Source organism: Lampetra planeri, unplaced genomic scaffold, assembly GCF_965212315.1.
Source record: "Lampetra planeri unplaced genomic scaffold, kcLamPlan1.2.h2 scaffold_118, whole genome shotgun sequence".
Classification (NCBI taxonomy): domain Eukaryota; kingdom Metazoa; phylum Chordata; class Hyperoartia; order Petromyzontiformes; family Petromyzontidae; genus Lampetra; species Lampetra planeri.
This window is the reverse complement of record NW_027613893.1, coordinates 26,280-41,524: the sequence shown is the minus strand read 5'-3', so window position 1 is coordinate 41,524 and position 15,245 is coordinate 26,280. Positions and strand designations below refer to the sequence as shown.

The window sequence follows — 15,245 nt, the reverse complement described above, 5'->3', positions numbered from 1 at the left end:
GTGGGTGGGTGAATGAGTGGGTGGGTGGGTGAATTGGTGAATGGGTGGGTGAATGGGTGGGTGAATGGGTGGGTGAATGGGTGGGTGAATGGGTGGGTGAATGGGTGGGTAAATGGGTGGGTGGGTAGGTGAATGAGTGGGTGGGTGGGTAGGTGAATGAGTGGGTGGGTGGGTAGGTGAATGAGTGGGTGGGTGGGTAGGTGAATGAGTGGGTGGGTGTGTGAATGAATGGGTTGAGAGAGAGGGTGGGGAGGCGATAGTGGGAGAGAGGGGATATAGTGGGAGAGGGGAGAGAGTGGAGTGAATGGAGAGAGGAGAGAGTGAGTGGGTAGAGAGGGGAGAGCGAGGGGAAGGTGGTGGGAAGCGTTGAGGATGTGTGTCAGCTGTTTTAGAGACCTCAACAACAATACCACCACTACCACCACCACCGACATCACTACCACCGCCCTGAGTCTCAACATCGGCAGTGCACGAGACGACGCGAACCTCCTGGGGTCGTGGCAGCGTTCCATCAAAGCCGTCGAACGTTTGAACATTTTACATTGAAGCGAAACAAATCGATTACTTGTGATCGTCGTCGTTGTTGTTGTAATCGTTGTTATTGTTGTTGTTTCAACGGAACGGTCGTGGATTGAGTTTCCATCACTTCCTCTTGCAAGGTAAAATGTTACACACACACGTGTGTGTTCACACACACACACACGTGCGCACACACACGTGCGCACACACACGTGCGCACACACACGTGCGCACACACACGTGCGCACACACACGTGTACACACACACGTGTACACACACACACACGTGTACACACACACGTGTGCACACACACGTGTGCACACACACGTGCGCACACACACGTGCACACACACACGTGCACACACACACACGTGTACACACACACGTGTACACACACACGTGCAGACACACACGTGCGCACACACACGTGCACACACACACACACGTGCATACACACACGTGTGCTCACACACACGCACACACACATGTGCACACACACGTGTACACACACACGTGCGCACACACACGTGCACACACACACGTGCACACACACACACACGTGTACAAACACACGTGTTCACACACACGTGCATACACACACGTGTGCTCACACACACGCACACACACATGTGCACACACACGTGTACACACACACACACACGTGTACACACACACACGTGCACACACGTGTACACACACGTATGAGCGTTACGTACCTTTATGAATGTGAGCGTAAACATGTGTGGTGTTTGTGTGTGTGGTGTGTGTGTGTGTGGTGTGTGTGTGTTTGTGTGGTGTGTGTGTTTGTGTGGTGTGTGTGATGTGTGTGTGTTATGTGTGTTTGTGTGGTGTGTGTGTGCGTGGTATTTGTGTGGCGTGTGGATCTTAATGTTACAAGTGGTACTGCTGCTAACTCACTAACAGCACTTGCCCCAACAGCCTACTAAAGGCTACACGGGGGATCTTTATCTGTGTTGCTACTCACCAACAGCACTTGCCCCAACAGCCTACTGAAGGCTATATGGGGGATCTTTATCTGTGTTGCTACTCACCAACAGCACTTGCCCCAACAGCCTACTAAAGGCTATATGGGGGATCTTTATCTGTGTTGCTACTGACCAACAGCACTTGCCCCAGCAGCCTACTAAAGGCTACACGGGGGATCTTTATCTGTGTTGCTACTCACCATCAGCACTTGCCCCAACAGCCTACTGAAGGCTATATGGGGGATCTTTATCTGTGTTGCTACTGGCCAACAGCACTTGCCCCAACAGCCTACTAAAGGCTACACGGGGGATCTTTATCTGTGTTGCTACTGACCAACAGCACTTGCCCCAACAGCCTACTAAAGGCTACACGGGGGATCTTTATCTGTGTTGCTACTGACCAACAGCACTTGCCCCAACAGCCTACTAAAGGCTATATGGGGGATCTTTATCTGTGTTGCTACTGACCAACAGCACTTGCCCCAACAGCCTACTAAAGGCTATATGGGGGATCTTTATCTGTGTTGCTACTCACCAACAGCACTTGCCCCAACAGCCTACTAAAGGCTATATGGGGGATCTTTATCTGTGTTGCTACTGACCAACAGCACTTGCCCCAGCAGCCTACTAAAGGCTACACGGGGGATCTTTATCTGTGTTGCTACTCACCATCAGCACTTGCCCCAACAGCCTACTGAAGGCTATATGGGGGATCTTTATCTGTGTTGCTACTGGCCAACAGCACTTGCCCCAACAGCCTACTGAAGGCTACAACGGGGGATCTGTGTCCGTATACTGTGCGTTGTGTGTGTGAGGAGCGGTGGCGCAGCGGTTAGCGCAACGCTGTCCCTCCAACCCCGGGGGGGGGGGGGGGGGTGTGGTGAGCAGGGGGTGGATGTAGCCCGAACCACGAGCTCGCTAGCGCCGCGCGTGCCCAGGGCCGGTCGCTATACAATGAATAAAATTAATAATAGAAATAAAGTAATAATAGAAAAGATTTTATTTCTATTATTATTAACTTTATTTTTTTACCTACGTGACTTTACCGGAAAAATAAGTATAACCCGTAAAAACAAAGTTTTTCACTATAAATCCTTTATATGTGTAGTTATGCTTATGACTCGTTGACACCGGAGTTGTGACATACACAATTGAGGGGGTATCGGCCCCCTCACCCGTCTATCTGAGGACACACCTCTAGGCTAACCTTAGCCTGCCTCTGAGTCCTCCACTAATGGGCTAGGGGAGGCTATCTTGGCCCGACACTGGTCAGTCGGGCCCGGTACCCAGAGTCCAGACCAGCACTGGCTCTGGCTCTGGTACCACGCCACTGGCTCGAGCCTGCGCGGTCCTGATAAGGACGGCGTACCAGGGGGAGTCCAGGGCTCTATCTCAGACGTCTTCCGCCTCCTCTTCTTTAGCTAAACATCACTCCCGAGCCCCCCGATACATTCCCCTTTTATACAACCACCTCCCTGAGGGGTGGGGCCCCGGGGGATCGTAACGTCCGAAGCGCGGACGTCGTAGAGGGCACCTGCCCGTGCACTGACGTAGCCCCGCCCACTGTGCTTGCTTACCATAGGCTGCCATGCATAACGGGCTCTCTGTAACAGCCCTACATCACTCCCCCCCACATAGCATGCAGCCGTCCCGGCTGCCAACATACAAAAATTTGACAATAAAGGTGCCTTCACCCCCTGACGTGTGCCTCACTATTTTTGAACCATAACAGGAACCAGAACAAGACACAACAACAAGATGAGAAACAACCCGTCGCACCCCCCCGAATAAATACGAATTCCGTAAAAAAACAGCTTATATACAACCAGCAGGGAACCCACCCCGCACACACAACAAACGGTGAACCCAACATATGTACATCCGAGGAGCGGGAAACACACCATCCACACAACACCCAATAAACACAACAGCTATGTACACATTTTCCGGCCTCACAACAGTTTGCGCATTTTAGCGCGCGTCCTTGCAGCGGGCCCCTCACACGGGGTAACCCCGCGTGGCGGACCATCAGGTGGCGACTGTCCGTCTTGAGGTGAGCATTCCTCTGACTCCGCGTGACCCTCGGCATCCGCAGGAGGGGTGATCGGGCGTGAGCCCGTCACTCCTGATGCTCCTGAAGGTGGCACAGCCGGCAAGGCATTAGGTGAGAGCGACGGAGACAGACCCAGCAAGTCGGCCGACCCCCCACATGTTTGGCCACGCGCGTGTGAAGTGGGGTTGTGTACCGCAGCGAAGGGTTTTAATCTGGAGGGGTGCACGAACCATCGCCGCTTCCCCCACTTGATGCGCACGCACTGCGGACGTAACACCTCCACCACTTCCACAGGGCCCCGCCACGGCCGCACAAGTTTAGAGGAGGTTGCCAGTGGCACCTGGGGGCAGTGCAACCATGCCTTGTCCCCCGGCTTCCACTGCAGCATGTGCGCTCGACTCAATCTGAGGCGCTCATTTGCCTTCTGACGGAGGTCAGAGTTTTGCATTGCAGCATCCCGTGCCTCGGTCAATTTGTCCAGATTAAATTTAACGTGGTCAGCCAGATTAGTTTTTCCCTGCGGCACGGGGATCCGCAACTGGGCACGAACAGGCGGGTCTGGTTCTCGGCCGTACATGAGGTAAAAGGGAGAAAACCCCGTAGCCGCATGGGGTGCCATCCGGTACGCCGCCAAGACCCCCTGAATTTGTAGGTCCCAATCCGTTTGCGAGTCCGAAACTTGTTGTGATAACATGGACGAGATGGTGCGATGCAAACGTTCGACCATCCCGTCAGTTTGTGGGTGATATGGGGAGGTCCGAATTTTCTTTGTGCCCAGGAGATCGCAGACTTGTCTGAGTAGTTTACCGGAAAAATTTCTGCCCTGGTCGGTCAGCAGCCTCTCCGGAGCACCTTTGTCCAGGACATAACCCTGAACAAAGGCCTCCACGATGGCTGCTGCCGACTGGTTGGCCAAAGGCCAGGCCATAGGCCAGCGTGTAAAATACTCGACACCCGTCAACAAATATCTATTCCCTCTGGGGGTGGCGGGGAATGGTCCCAAAATGTCCAGAGCGACCAGCTCGTTTATCCTGGACACTTTGATCGATTGCAAGGGCGGGTTAGACTCCCGTGCCGGCGGTTTGCGTTGTGCACATTGAGGGCACGATCCCAACAAATCCCCCACATCCCTCGTCATGCCAGGCCAGTAAAAATCAAGTTGCAGCAAGGCGAGAGTCTTTTGGGTCCCCAGGTGTAGGAGGCGCTCATGAGCGGCCCATACCACCCTACCCCGCAACCCAGTAGGGACAACCAGCCGATGTCGACGTGACTTCCCGTCCCAATGCATTAGCAGACCTTGGCACATTTCCCATGCGTCGGAACCACCTCTTTTTCCCCCCGCCGCACCGCCAACGCGACGTCGCCACCCGAGGAGGGAGACATCCTCCATCTGGAGGCGCCCCCATTCAATGACGGGCAACCCCAACAGGGAATCTTTGCCCTGTTGTTCGATCGAATTAGGAACCATTGCATCGTCGTCGTTGGCGGCCGCCAAGACAGGTACCGATGTGTCCCCTGGAGGCCTGCAACGTCCAGACCCCAGGAGGCATGCACACTCGGAGGTGGTTGGCAAGCGTGACAGAGCGTCCGCGTTGGTGTGGCGAACGCCCTTACGGTATGTGGTTTGGAAATCGTAATCCTGGAGGACCTCCAACCATCGGGACAATTGTCCCGATGGCTGTTGAACCCTCAGGGCGTACTGCAGTGCCGCATGATCTGTGCGGACGGTGAAATGCCGACCGTACAGATATGGGCGATACTGTTGGACGAAATGGACAATTGCCAACAGTTCCCTACGGGTGACACAATACCGTTGCTCCGCTGGAGACAACACCCGACTGCCGTACGCAACCACATGTTCCACGCCGTCAACCACCTGGGAGAGCACGCCCCCAATACCCGTGTTGCTCGCATCGGTGTCGAGCAAGAACGGTTTTGAAAAATCAGGGTAAATCAGGGGAGGAGCGTTTACCAAAGCATCCCGAAGGGAGCAAAAAGCAGCCTCCTCCTCCTGACCCCAGCAAAACCGAACCCCTTTAGATGTTAAAGCATGTAGGGGTTTGGCGATAGTCGCAAAATTAGCGACGAAGCGTCTATAATACGACGCAAACCCAATAAAACTCCTAACCTCTCCCACTGAGGTGGGAGTCGGCCAGGAGCTTACACACTGCGTTTTGGCGGGATCGGTAGAAATACCTGAGCGCCCCACGATGTGCCCCAAATAACGCACCGACTCGCGTAACAAATGGCATTTTTGGGGCTTAAATTTCAAATTAGCAGCCCGCATCTTTAGGAAAACCGCCCGCAACCTCTGGAGATGTTCCTCAAAAGTTTTGCCAAAGACAATGACGTCATCCAAATAAATCAGGCACGACTCCCATTGCAATCCAGCCAAAACCAATTCCATCAACCGCTGGAAAGTTGCCGGCGCTGAGTGTAAGCCCATCGGCAACCGGTTGAATTGAAACAGGCCGTGCGGAGTACGGAAAGCAGTTTTAGGCTTTGAATCATCGTCTAGAGGAAGCTGCCAGAATCCCGAAAGTAAGTCCAATGTGGAGAAGAATCGCGCTCCCGCCAAGGCGTCAAGCGATTCGTCCATCCGTGGGAGCGGGTATGCGTCGGCAACCGTAATTTTATTAAGGCGCCGAAAGTCAACGCAAAACCGCAACGAACCGTCCTGCTTCTTAACCAGGACGATCGGCGCTCCCCAAGGGCTGTTGGAGGGAGAAATTATGTCGGCGGCTAGCATGTCATCAACAGCCGATTTGACATGGTCCTTTTCGGCGGGACTCAACCGAAAAGGATTTTGGCGTATTGGCGCGCTGTCACCCGTATCAATATGGTGACGCAGCAGATGAGTGCAGCCCAAATCGTATTTATCCCGACTGAAAACGTCGGAAAATTCCCTCAGTAGTGTCTTAAGACGTTGGCGCTCTAAATTTGACAGGTCCGTCGATCCCGCGCAAAGTGCCTCGAGCCACCCTTCATCGCTGTCTGAATGTGGTCGCGGTGCAGGGGCAGCGCCGACATGACTCGCGACGGGTTCCTCACAGGGCACCGGCGTTGCGTGAGCAAGCACGGTCCCCTGTGGGACCACCACCGTCTGCGAGCCCACATTGAGGACCGCGATGAAGGGTTCTCCATCCCCTCTCACTATGGTCTGGGCCGGGAGTAAATTAGGTCCACTGACCCCGGCCCTAGACGGTCCCAGCAAAACCCCTTGAGCCCCAATGCCCTTAGCGAAGGGCCGCCGAAGTCTCAAAGGAATTAACATTTGCGCCCCCGGAGGAACGCGCACCGTTCTATCTACGAACGCCGGCACCGTCGCGAACGCCGTCCGGCTCGTAGCGGGGGATGGCAAAAACGCCATGCGTCGGCCCGATGGGAGCTCAATGCATCCCTGGTCGATTAATATCCTAATCGGCATTTTGGCCAGGAAATCCGTCCCCAGCAGGCACGGAACCGCCAGCGAGGAGGAAACAAAAATCGGCCCAGATAATTTAATATCCCCGACACAAATTTGGGCTCGAATTTGTCCGATGATGCCAAGTGAACCCCCGTTAGCAGCAAAGAATGGCACATTAACAGGCATCAAAGGACGGCTCTGGGCAGGGAGAATGTTATAAATCAACTCCGAAATAATGGTCGCCGATGCTCCTGTATCGACCAAGATGCGAACCTCCACCCCATCGATGTGACCCACAACGGCCGACGACCCCGACGACGCGGCTACAACCCGATGGGCCAACACGGACCACTGGCTGGGTTCAATGTGAGTACCCAGAGCGGTGCGTGTTGGTGCCATGGTACGCGATATTGGCCCCCCCTTCGCTGCGGTGTTTAAGTGTGCGACGGGCGTGTGCGTGGGCCAAACGTGAGGGGTGCCGCGACTCGCCGGATTATGATGGTGGAGCTTGTGACGAGGGCCGGCGTCCCGTTGAGGTGTCGTCCCGCGCTGCCGAGGAGAGCGGCACCCCGAGGCGACGTGGCCCCGGATGCCGCAGTTGTAGCAGCGTGGAAGCGCTGGTGGCGACGATGGACGTTGTAGATGGCTTGAACCGGCCCGGTCCCCCCGCGCTCCCGCTCCGTGCTGCCGTCGATGGTTGATGGCGCAAACCTCTTCCGCCGGGAGGGTGGCCGCAGCGACGGCGCGCCCGCTCGCCGCCTTGCTGGCCTTCCGTCGTTGAGAGGACAGGTTTGCGTGGAGGAGACGGGCCGCTTGGAGGGAGCACATTTCTGCATCGTCCTGTGCGACAATGACGATGTCTAAGTCGTCCGCCAGCAAAAGTATCTTTTCTGTCACCATGGCGTCGATCCCCTCGTCGTCCATTCGTGGAAAGGCTTCCTTTGCCAGCGCCAGGAGGCTTGTACGGTACGCCAGGGGCGACTCCTTCGTCCCCCGCTGGCGATCGTAAAAGAGTTGACGACAGTCCGATGGTGGCCCATACACAGCGGACAGCACTTGCATCGCCTTCCGCAGCGTGGAACGCCTCTCCTTCGTTGCCGATGTTAGTGTGGCGAGGGCGTCGCTGTCGAGGAGTGCTGGCAGTGCTCGGAGAGCCTCGGCGTCTGTCCACTGTGCCATCTCCTGGTGAGCGAGGAAGCGCCGCTGGAAGCCGCCCCAGTCGCCCTCCTCGCCCACAAATTCTTTGAGCGGCGGCAGTCGCTGATGTAAGGCAGCGGCTGCAGAGGACGATCGCGCTCCCTCGTCTCCCTCACTCGACTCAGCGTCGGCCCGAAGCAGCGATGGCATCGCCGGTCGCACCCGTGGTGACGCGGCAGGTACTGTACTCCCGCCGTTGGACGCGATGCTTAGAGCGGCCACGCCCTCAACAGCAGCTGCGGCGATGGCGGGAGTTTCAAAATGTTGCTTCGTTGAAATGGCGGGAAGGCGCTGTGGTCGTTGGCTGCTGTCGCCTCGTGGCAGTCCCGCAGCCCCCAGCCGTGTGATGTTATCGAGCATGGCGGCTGCGGCGTACAGCAGCTCGGCCAGCTTCGCGTGCGCCTGCCTCAGCCCCTCCGTCGACGGCTCCCCTTCCTCCAGCTGCTGTGGCGTGGATGCACCCAGCCCCGGCTGCTCGATGGCATCTTCAGCCGTCTCGGGCTCTCCAACTGCAGCGGTGTCCTCTGCTCCTGGTACTCCGACTCGAGTCGTCCGGCGTGTATCCATGTTCGTACTTTGTTTCACTTCTGACGCCAGATGTAGTTATGCTTATGACTCGTTGACACCGGAGTTGGAGGCACACTTGTTTATTTGAATACCAACTTTGTGACATACACAATTGAGGGGGTATCGGCCCCCTCACCCGTCTATCTGAGGACACACCTCTAGGCTAACCTTAGCCTGCCTCTGAGTCCTCCACTAATGGGCTAGGGGAGGCTATCTTGGCCCGACACTGGTCAGTCGGGCCCGGTACCCAGAGTCCAGACCAGCACTGGCTCTGGCTCTGGTACCACGCCACTGGCTCGAGCCTGCGCGGTCCTGATAAGGACGGCGTACCAGGGGGAGTCCAGGGCTCTATCTCAGACGTCTTCCGCCTCCTCTTCTTTAGCTAAACATCACTCCCGAGCCCCCCGATACATTCCCCTTTTATACAACCACCTCCCTGAGGGGTGGGGCCCCGGGGGATCGTAACGTCCGAAGCGCGGACGTCGTAGAGGGCACCTGCCCGTGCACTGACGTAGCCCCGCCCACTGTGCTTGCTTACCATAGGCTGCCATGCATAACGGGCTCTCTGTAACAGCCCTACATATGCGTGGCGGCTAGAGTCCTCTCGTCCTCTGGTTTGAGATGGCTGCCAACCAGGGGCGGTTTCTTCATTAGGGCGATTGGGCGACGCACCACCAATGTCATTCAACCACAGAGTCACGCTAGCCGTCACTGTGCCTCTGGATATAGTCCAATCAGCGTCATGCTACGTTCTGTGGAGTACCGCCTCTTTTTGGGCGATTTCCCTCCGGCTGAGAATCGCCCCGAGTGGTCCCATAGACTTACATTCAAAGATGTTTTTTTTCGAACGGGGGGCGCTGCAATGCATTCTCTATGGCTTCCGGGAGGGCTCGCACTAACGTGCTTACGTCATCATACGTGCTGACGTCATCATACGTAAGCACGTTTCATCCAACAATATTATTTGTCGCCACCTAGTGGAATCTTTAATAAAAGAAACATGAGTGGATTGTATTAATAGTGAGTATAGAAACAAACAAGATGTATTGTAAGAGTCACTTTATTTTTCATTAATATTAAAGAAGTGAAGTTGCCTTTACATGCTTAAGCTGTTAATTTATCCTTTGCATGGGTGGACCTTATCCTTATAAATCATCCAGACATTTGCCCCCCCTGAGAGATTTTGCCACTGCTGCCACCTATGAGTAAGATGATTGCATTGCACCATTAAGCAATTGGTAATTAAATATAATATTTTTGTCCTAAAAAGTGTAAAATTTTGGAAAAATTTTCACGAACATTAATTGTCACGCACAACGAGTCTGTGTGCAAAATGTCAGCTCGATTGGATCACGTGAAGTGGGTTAAAAAACGACCGAAAGATTTGCACGGTCCTAAGCAAGCAAGCGAATTTAATATAAAGGATTTAAAAAACCTAAGACTGCTCATTTGAGGCCGAATATTCTTGCACCCGAGCCTCCCGTGACACTATCCATCTCCCTCTATGTACCTCCTAAGAGTCTCTATGCACCCCCCTCTATGTGTCTCCGTGCGCGAGGAGGCGTGCCAGGAGGCGCGTCAGAGACATGTCATCGAATGGATCAGCTGGCGTTGTCAGCGGCAGCGTCGGCAGCGTTGGGCCTTCGAACGCGATGCAGGACAACCACCACCACGACCACAGCAACTTCACGCTGCCCTCCACGTTACCCGTCAACCTCGTCATACCACTCATCATTCTGCCCATGCTCCTCTCCTTCCTCGTCGCGCTGTCGGCCAACATTGTCGCCGTCTGGGCGCTGGTGCGCCTGCTGCCCCGCGACCTCCTGTGGCACCCCACGGCCTTCCTGCTGCTCAACGCTTGCGTCGCAGACCTGGCCTTCGCCGCCACCATGCCCCTGTGGATCGCCGAGATCTTCCACGGCTACTGGTGGCACTTCGGCGACGCCCTCTGCAAGGTGGTCTACGCCTCGCCCCCCTTCAACATGGTCTCGGGCCTCTACTTCGTCGTCCTCATGACGCTGGAGGCCGCCGTCCGGGCCAGGCCGGCGTCGGCGGTGGCGGCGGTGCCGGGGTGGGCGCCCCCGGCAGTCGCCCGCCGCCTGGCGTCGGCGCTCTTCGGCAGCCGCCGTGGCCTGGCGGCGACGGCCTCCGTCGTGTGGCTGGCGTCGTCCGCCGCGGCTGTGCCCTTCCTGCTCACGTGGAAGGTGTTGGATTTCTACGTCATAGCGTTCTGTGGCCTCACCGAGCACCCCGCCGCGTCGCAGGCGTTCTTCTTCTCCTTCATCGTCGTCGCCTACCTCGTGCCCCTGGCCGTGGCGGGCGGCGCCGGGGCGACGCTGGCGTCGGCGTTCGCCGCCGGCGTCCACGGCTCGCGGGAGAAGAAGGCGGCGCGACTGTCGCTCGCGCTGGCCGCCGCGCGGCTCGCGTGCGACCTGCCGACCCACGTGATATTCCTGGTGAAAGCGGGCCACGACATCATCTTGCCCGGCAGCGAACTCGCGGAGCTGGTGCTGTTCGCCAAGCCGGCGTTGTGCGCCGCCATCGTGGCGGCCCACGCGCCCACCCTCGTCGGCACGTTCTGGAAGTCCGACGCCCGCCGGAGTCTGGAGAAGGACATCGGCTACGGCGGTGGTGGTTATGGTGGTGGCGGCGGTTATGGTGGTGGAGAAGGAGGGTCGGATGAGCGGTGCGGAGTCTCCGACGGGGTCGTGCTGTGGTTGGGGGCGGACGAGCAGGAGGAGGTGGTGGCGGAGGTCGTGGCGGCCCGAGAGGTGGTGATGGAGGCCCAGTGAAGACGTGCGGAGGAGGTGGAGGAGGGGGTGGAGGTGGAGAAGAAAGATGCAGGTGGAGGACTCGCCTGGAGGCGCAGAAAGGGGGTTTGGAGGAGGATGTGGAGGAGGTGGAGGAGGAGGTGGTGGTGGAGGAGGTGGAGGAGGGGGATGGAGGTGGAGAAGGAGGTGGAGAAGGGGAAGGAAGAGGTGGAGGATGGGAAATAGGTGGAGGTGGAGAAGAAGGTGGAGGAGGAGATTGCTGAGAAGGAGGAGGCAAAGAAGGAGGTGGAGAAGGAGGTGGAGGAGATGAAGGGGGTGGAGGAGGAGGAAGATGATCCTTTGTAGGTGCAGAAAGGGGTTGGAAGAAGGAGGTGAAAAAGGAGGTGGTGGTGGAGGAGGAGGTGGAGGTGGTGGTGGAGGAGGTGGATGAGGAGGAGGTGGTGGTGGTAGAGGAGGTTTTGGTGCGGCTGGTGTAGGAGGTGGTGGTGGAGGAGGTGGATGAGGAGGAGGAGGTGGTGGTAGAGGAGGTGGTGGTGGTGGTGGTGGTGGCGACTGGAAACGCAGAGAGGGGGTTTCTGGAGATGAGATGTTGAGATGTTAAGGAGATAAGAGATTGGAACGTCATCATCATCGGCCACCATCATCAGCTACGTTCGATCCACCGCTGGCCGAGGGCACAGAGGTGATGGACTCACTCCATCACCTCTGTGCCCTGAAGAAGGGCCGTTCCCCGAAACGTCGCTACATCCCGCTGGAAATCGAATCCCCTCTACCACCACCACCACCTCCATTACCGTGCTCGCATTTTCTAATCATAACGCTCGGCATCCAATGACATATAACGTTTAAAATGTTCTGATTAATATATATTCGAGCTTCATAATTAAGAGGATAAAAATGTGACGTCTTGCTACGATTGTGGAGTGATTCAATCACCAACGAAAATACTCACCCAAACACTATGAGATCTCCTTTACCAGTGGCAAAATATAGTGATAGGTTTTTATCATTTTAACTGGTACAAAATCTGACACCTTTATACAAGGCATCATGTTTGCAATAACCTCAACACAAGAAGTCTAAATGCAAACAAAAAGAAACAACTCTGATGATGATAATGATATGCACTGTCCTTGAAGTTGATTGGTCCACACCCGAGACAGCTTTTCTTAGAGCCTAGTCTCCATTGGTGTTGGACCAGATGACGCCAAAAGGCGTACAACAGACTAGGCTCTAAAGAAAGCTGTCTCAGGTGTGGACCAATCCTTGAAGACACCCGCGGCGTGTGTACGTGCGTGTGTCTCTCTCGTGCCCAGAGGTCGCAACCGGGTACCCGATACCCGTACCCTACCTGGCTACCCGTACCCGGTCGGGTACGGGTACCCGTTGGCGACCCTGGTGCGGCCGGGTACGGGTAGGCCGTGAGTCACTGGTGAGTCACCGTTTGTCACTCATTTCCCAACGTCTTGTCTCTTCTCACAATTCAAGTTCCTAGAATCAACCCACCCGCGCCTGCAACATGGCTTCATCCCAGAGGTCGCAATCGGGTACCCGATACCCGTACCCTACCCGTACCCAGCCAGGTATGGGTAGGGTACGGGTACGGCCGGGTACGGGTACCCGTTTGAGACCCTGGTGCGGCCGGGTACGGGTACGGGTAAGGAATCAAAACCCATTTGCGACCTCTGCGGTGCGCTAGGGAGTGGCTGGGCGCCACGTGGTCGATGGAGATGGCGGCGCAGCAGCGGTGGCGGTGCTCCTCTTCAGTCTTCAGCACCGACTCCTCGCGTTGTTCTGTGTCCCGCTTATATCCCCCTACCTGGGACTCAGCCCCGCCTCTGGTCACACCCCTCCTGGAACCTTTCCGAACGTTCCAGAGGCTTCCCTGGTGGAACCGCCTTTCCCCTAGATGTTACCCCCACTATGGATAAGCGTGGACTGTATAATTAATATGCATGCCCCCCTGATAATCCAGGCGATGGTGCTCTCATTACATATGTAACCACGATACAATCGGACAACCCCACCAAATCACCGATCGGAGATCTGCCTGTGAAATCTCTTGGTAAGCGTGGCATTGGCCAACTATGTCACACGATACAATCGGTTAACCCCACCAAATCACCGATCGGAGATCTGCCTGTAAAATCTCCTGGTAGGCGTGGCATCGGCCAACCAAGTGTAATGTGAGGATATATCCGGGTTGCTGATGGATTACACCTCGTTACGATGATTGGCTCTGCCGGTCCTGGCCCATAGCCAATGGGGGGAAGTCTAGGGGCGTGGCCCTGACGTCATGGGAAGGTGACATCTGTAAGTAGATGATTGCTTCTGCTGGCTTTAGCCACAGCCAATGGGGAGACGAGTCAGGGGCGTGGTCCTGGGAGCCTACGGTGGAGTCTAGAAGATTCCATAGAAGGTAACCAGGATTGGTGGAAAGGCACCACGTGACCCGGGTATTAAAAGGGGTGGAGACGGACAACACGTGGTCAGATCTGGAACGAACGGAGGGTGAGGCCACGCTGGAGCGGGGTCCAGGCTGCCACATGGCCGCGCGTGTCTCTCTCTCTATCCCTCTCACGCTGTTTGTCAGCAGCGTGAAGGAGTAAGATGAGAGTGTTGTGAACAAAAGACAAATAAAGACCGGATTCCAGAAGTCGCTTCCATGACCTTTATTACACTTGTAACAACGATACAATCGGATAACCCTTCCAAAGCACGATCAATATATCTGCCTGTAACAGATGGAAGAAAGTAGGCGTGTCGTTAGCCGGAACGATGGGGCGTGTCTTTGCCCATATTTGGTCTTTGTGGATCGGGAATCGAAGGTTTATTTGTTACCGATTCCGCACAGCCGATCCGGCGGTGGGCTCGAAGTTGATGGGGGCAGCCATCTTGAAAATGTCCGATTTTATCTTAAAATGTATTCTGCGGTGTCAACCCCTTATCAGTGCCCTACCTTATTACAGACCAACTCAGACCTTATTGGTCACCCCGTGCCCTTATAAATCTCAACGTTCATCCTACAAAGTGCCATCACAAGGCAAAAACACAAACAAATAGACAAAATTGTTTTTGTTGTGCCGGTATTGAAACGGCTGTCCGGCATATGGACCTGAAAACTCAATTTCCCTGTACAAAAATACGGGTAAACCGCATGGGTTAACAGGTACGAGATCATACAAAACAACAATATTGATCTCACTATGAGATCTCTTTTACCAGTGGCAAAATATAATAGTAGGTTTTTACCCTTTTAACTGGTACAAAACTGACACCTTTATTCAAGGCATCATGTTTGCAATGACCACAACACAAGTAGTCAAAAAAGCAAACAAAAAGAAGCAACTCTGATAAGGATGATAATATGCACTGTCCTTGACAAGGCATCATGCAAACATGATGCCTTGAATAAAGGTGTCAGTTTTGTACCAGTTAAAAGGGTAAAAACCTACTATAATATTGATCTCCGACATTTTACGTATTTGTTTTACATCAATTCGTTCATATAGTCGATTAGACTGCTGTGTGTGTGTTAGGTCGCTGTGTAAAAAAACGTCCTCTTGTATACATGTAAATCAATGTTATGGTAACGTTCGATATAATCATAGCCGTGATTTAGTGTATTCTTATGGTCTACTTCATCTTGAACTTGACTTTGTGCAGGACCGCCCTGGCCTGAAACCGCACTGGGGCTCCGCAAGCCTCTCCTTAGCGTGCCTGGCAAGGCGATGTTAAATAATCC

The 15,245-nt window shown here is 55.0% G+C and overlaps 1 protein-coding gene across 1 annotated transcript; it reads left to right on the top strand.

Annotated features, from left to right (window-relative positions):
* Window positions 1-347: 347 nt before the first annotated feature.
* LOC144738831 (uncharacterized) lies at window positions 348-11,597 on the top strand. The gene is made up of 2 exons (XM_078621820.1): window positions 348-659; window positions 10,291-11,597. Exon 2 carries the CDS (start codon window positions 10,316-10,318, stop codon window positions 11,519-11,521), a length of 1,206 nt encoding a protein of 401 aa, XP_078477946.1. The 5' UTR covers window positions 348-659; window positions 10,291-10,315; the 3' UTR covers window positions 11,522-11,597.
* Window positions 11,598-15,245: the final 3,648 nt, after the last annotated feature.

What these genes read in the sequence shown, in the direction of transcription:
- LOC144738831 (XM_078621820.1), top strand. Translation starts at nt 10,316, where the DNA reads ATGTCATCGAATGGATCAGCTGGCGTTGTCAGCGGCAGCGTCGGCAGC.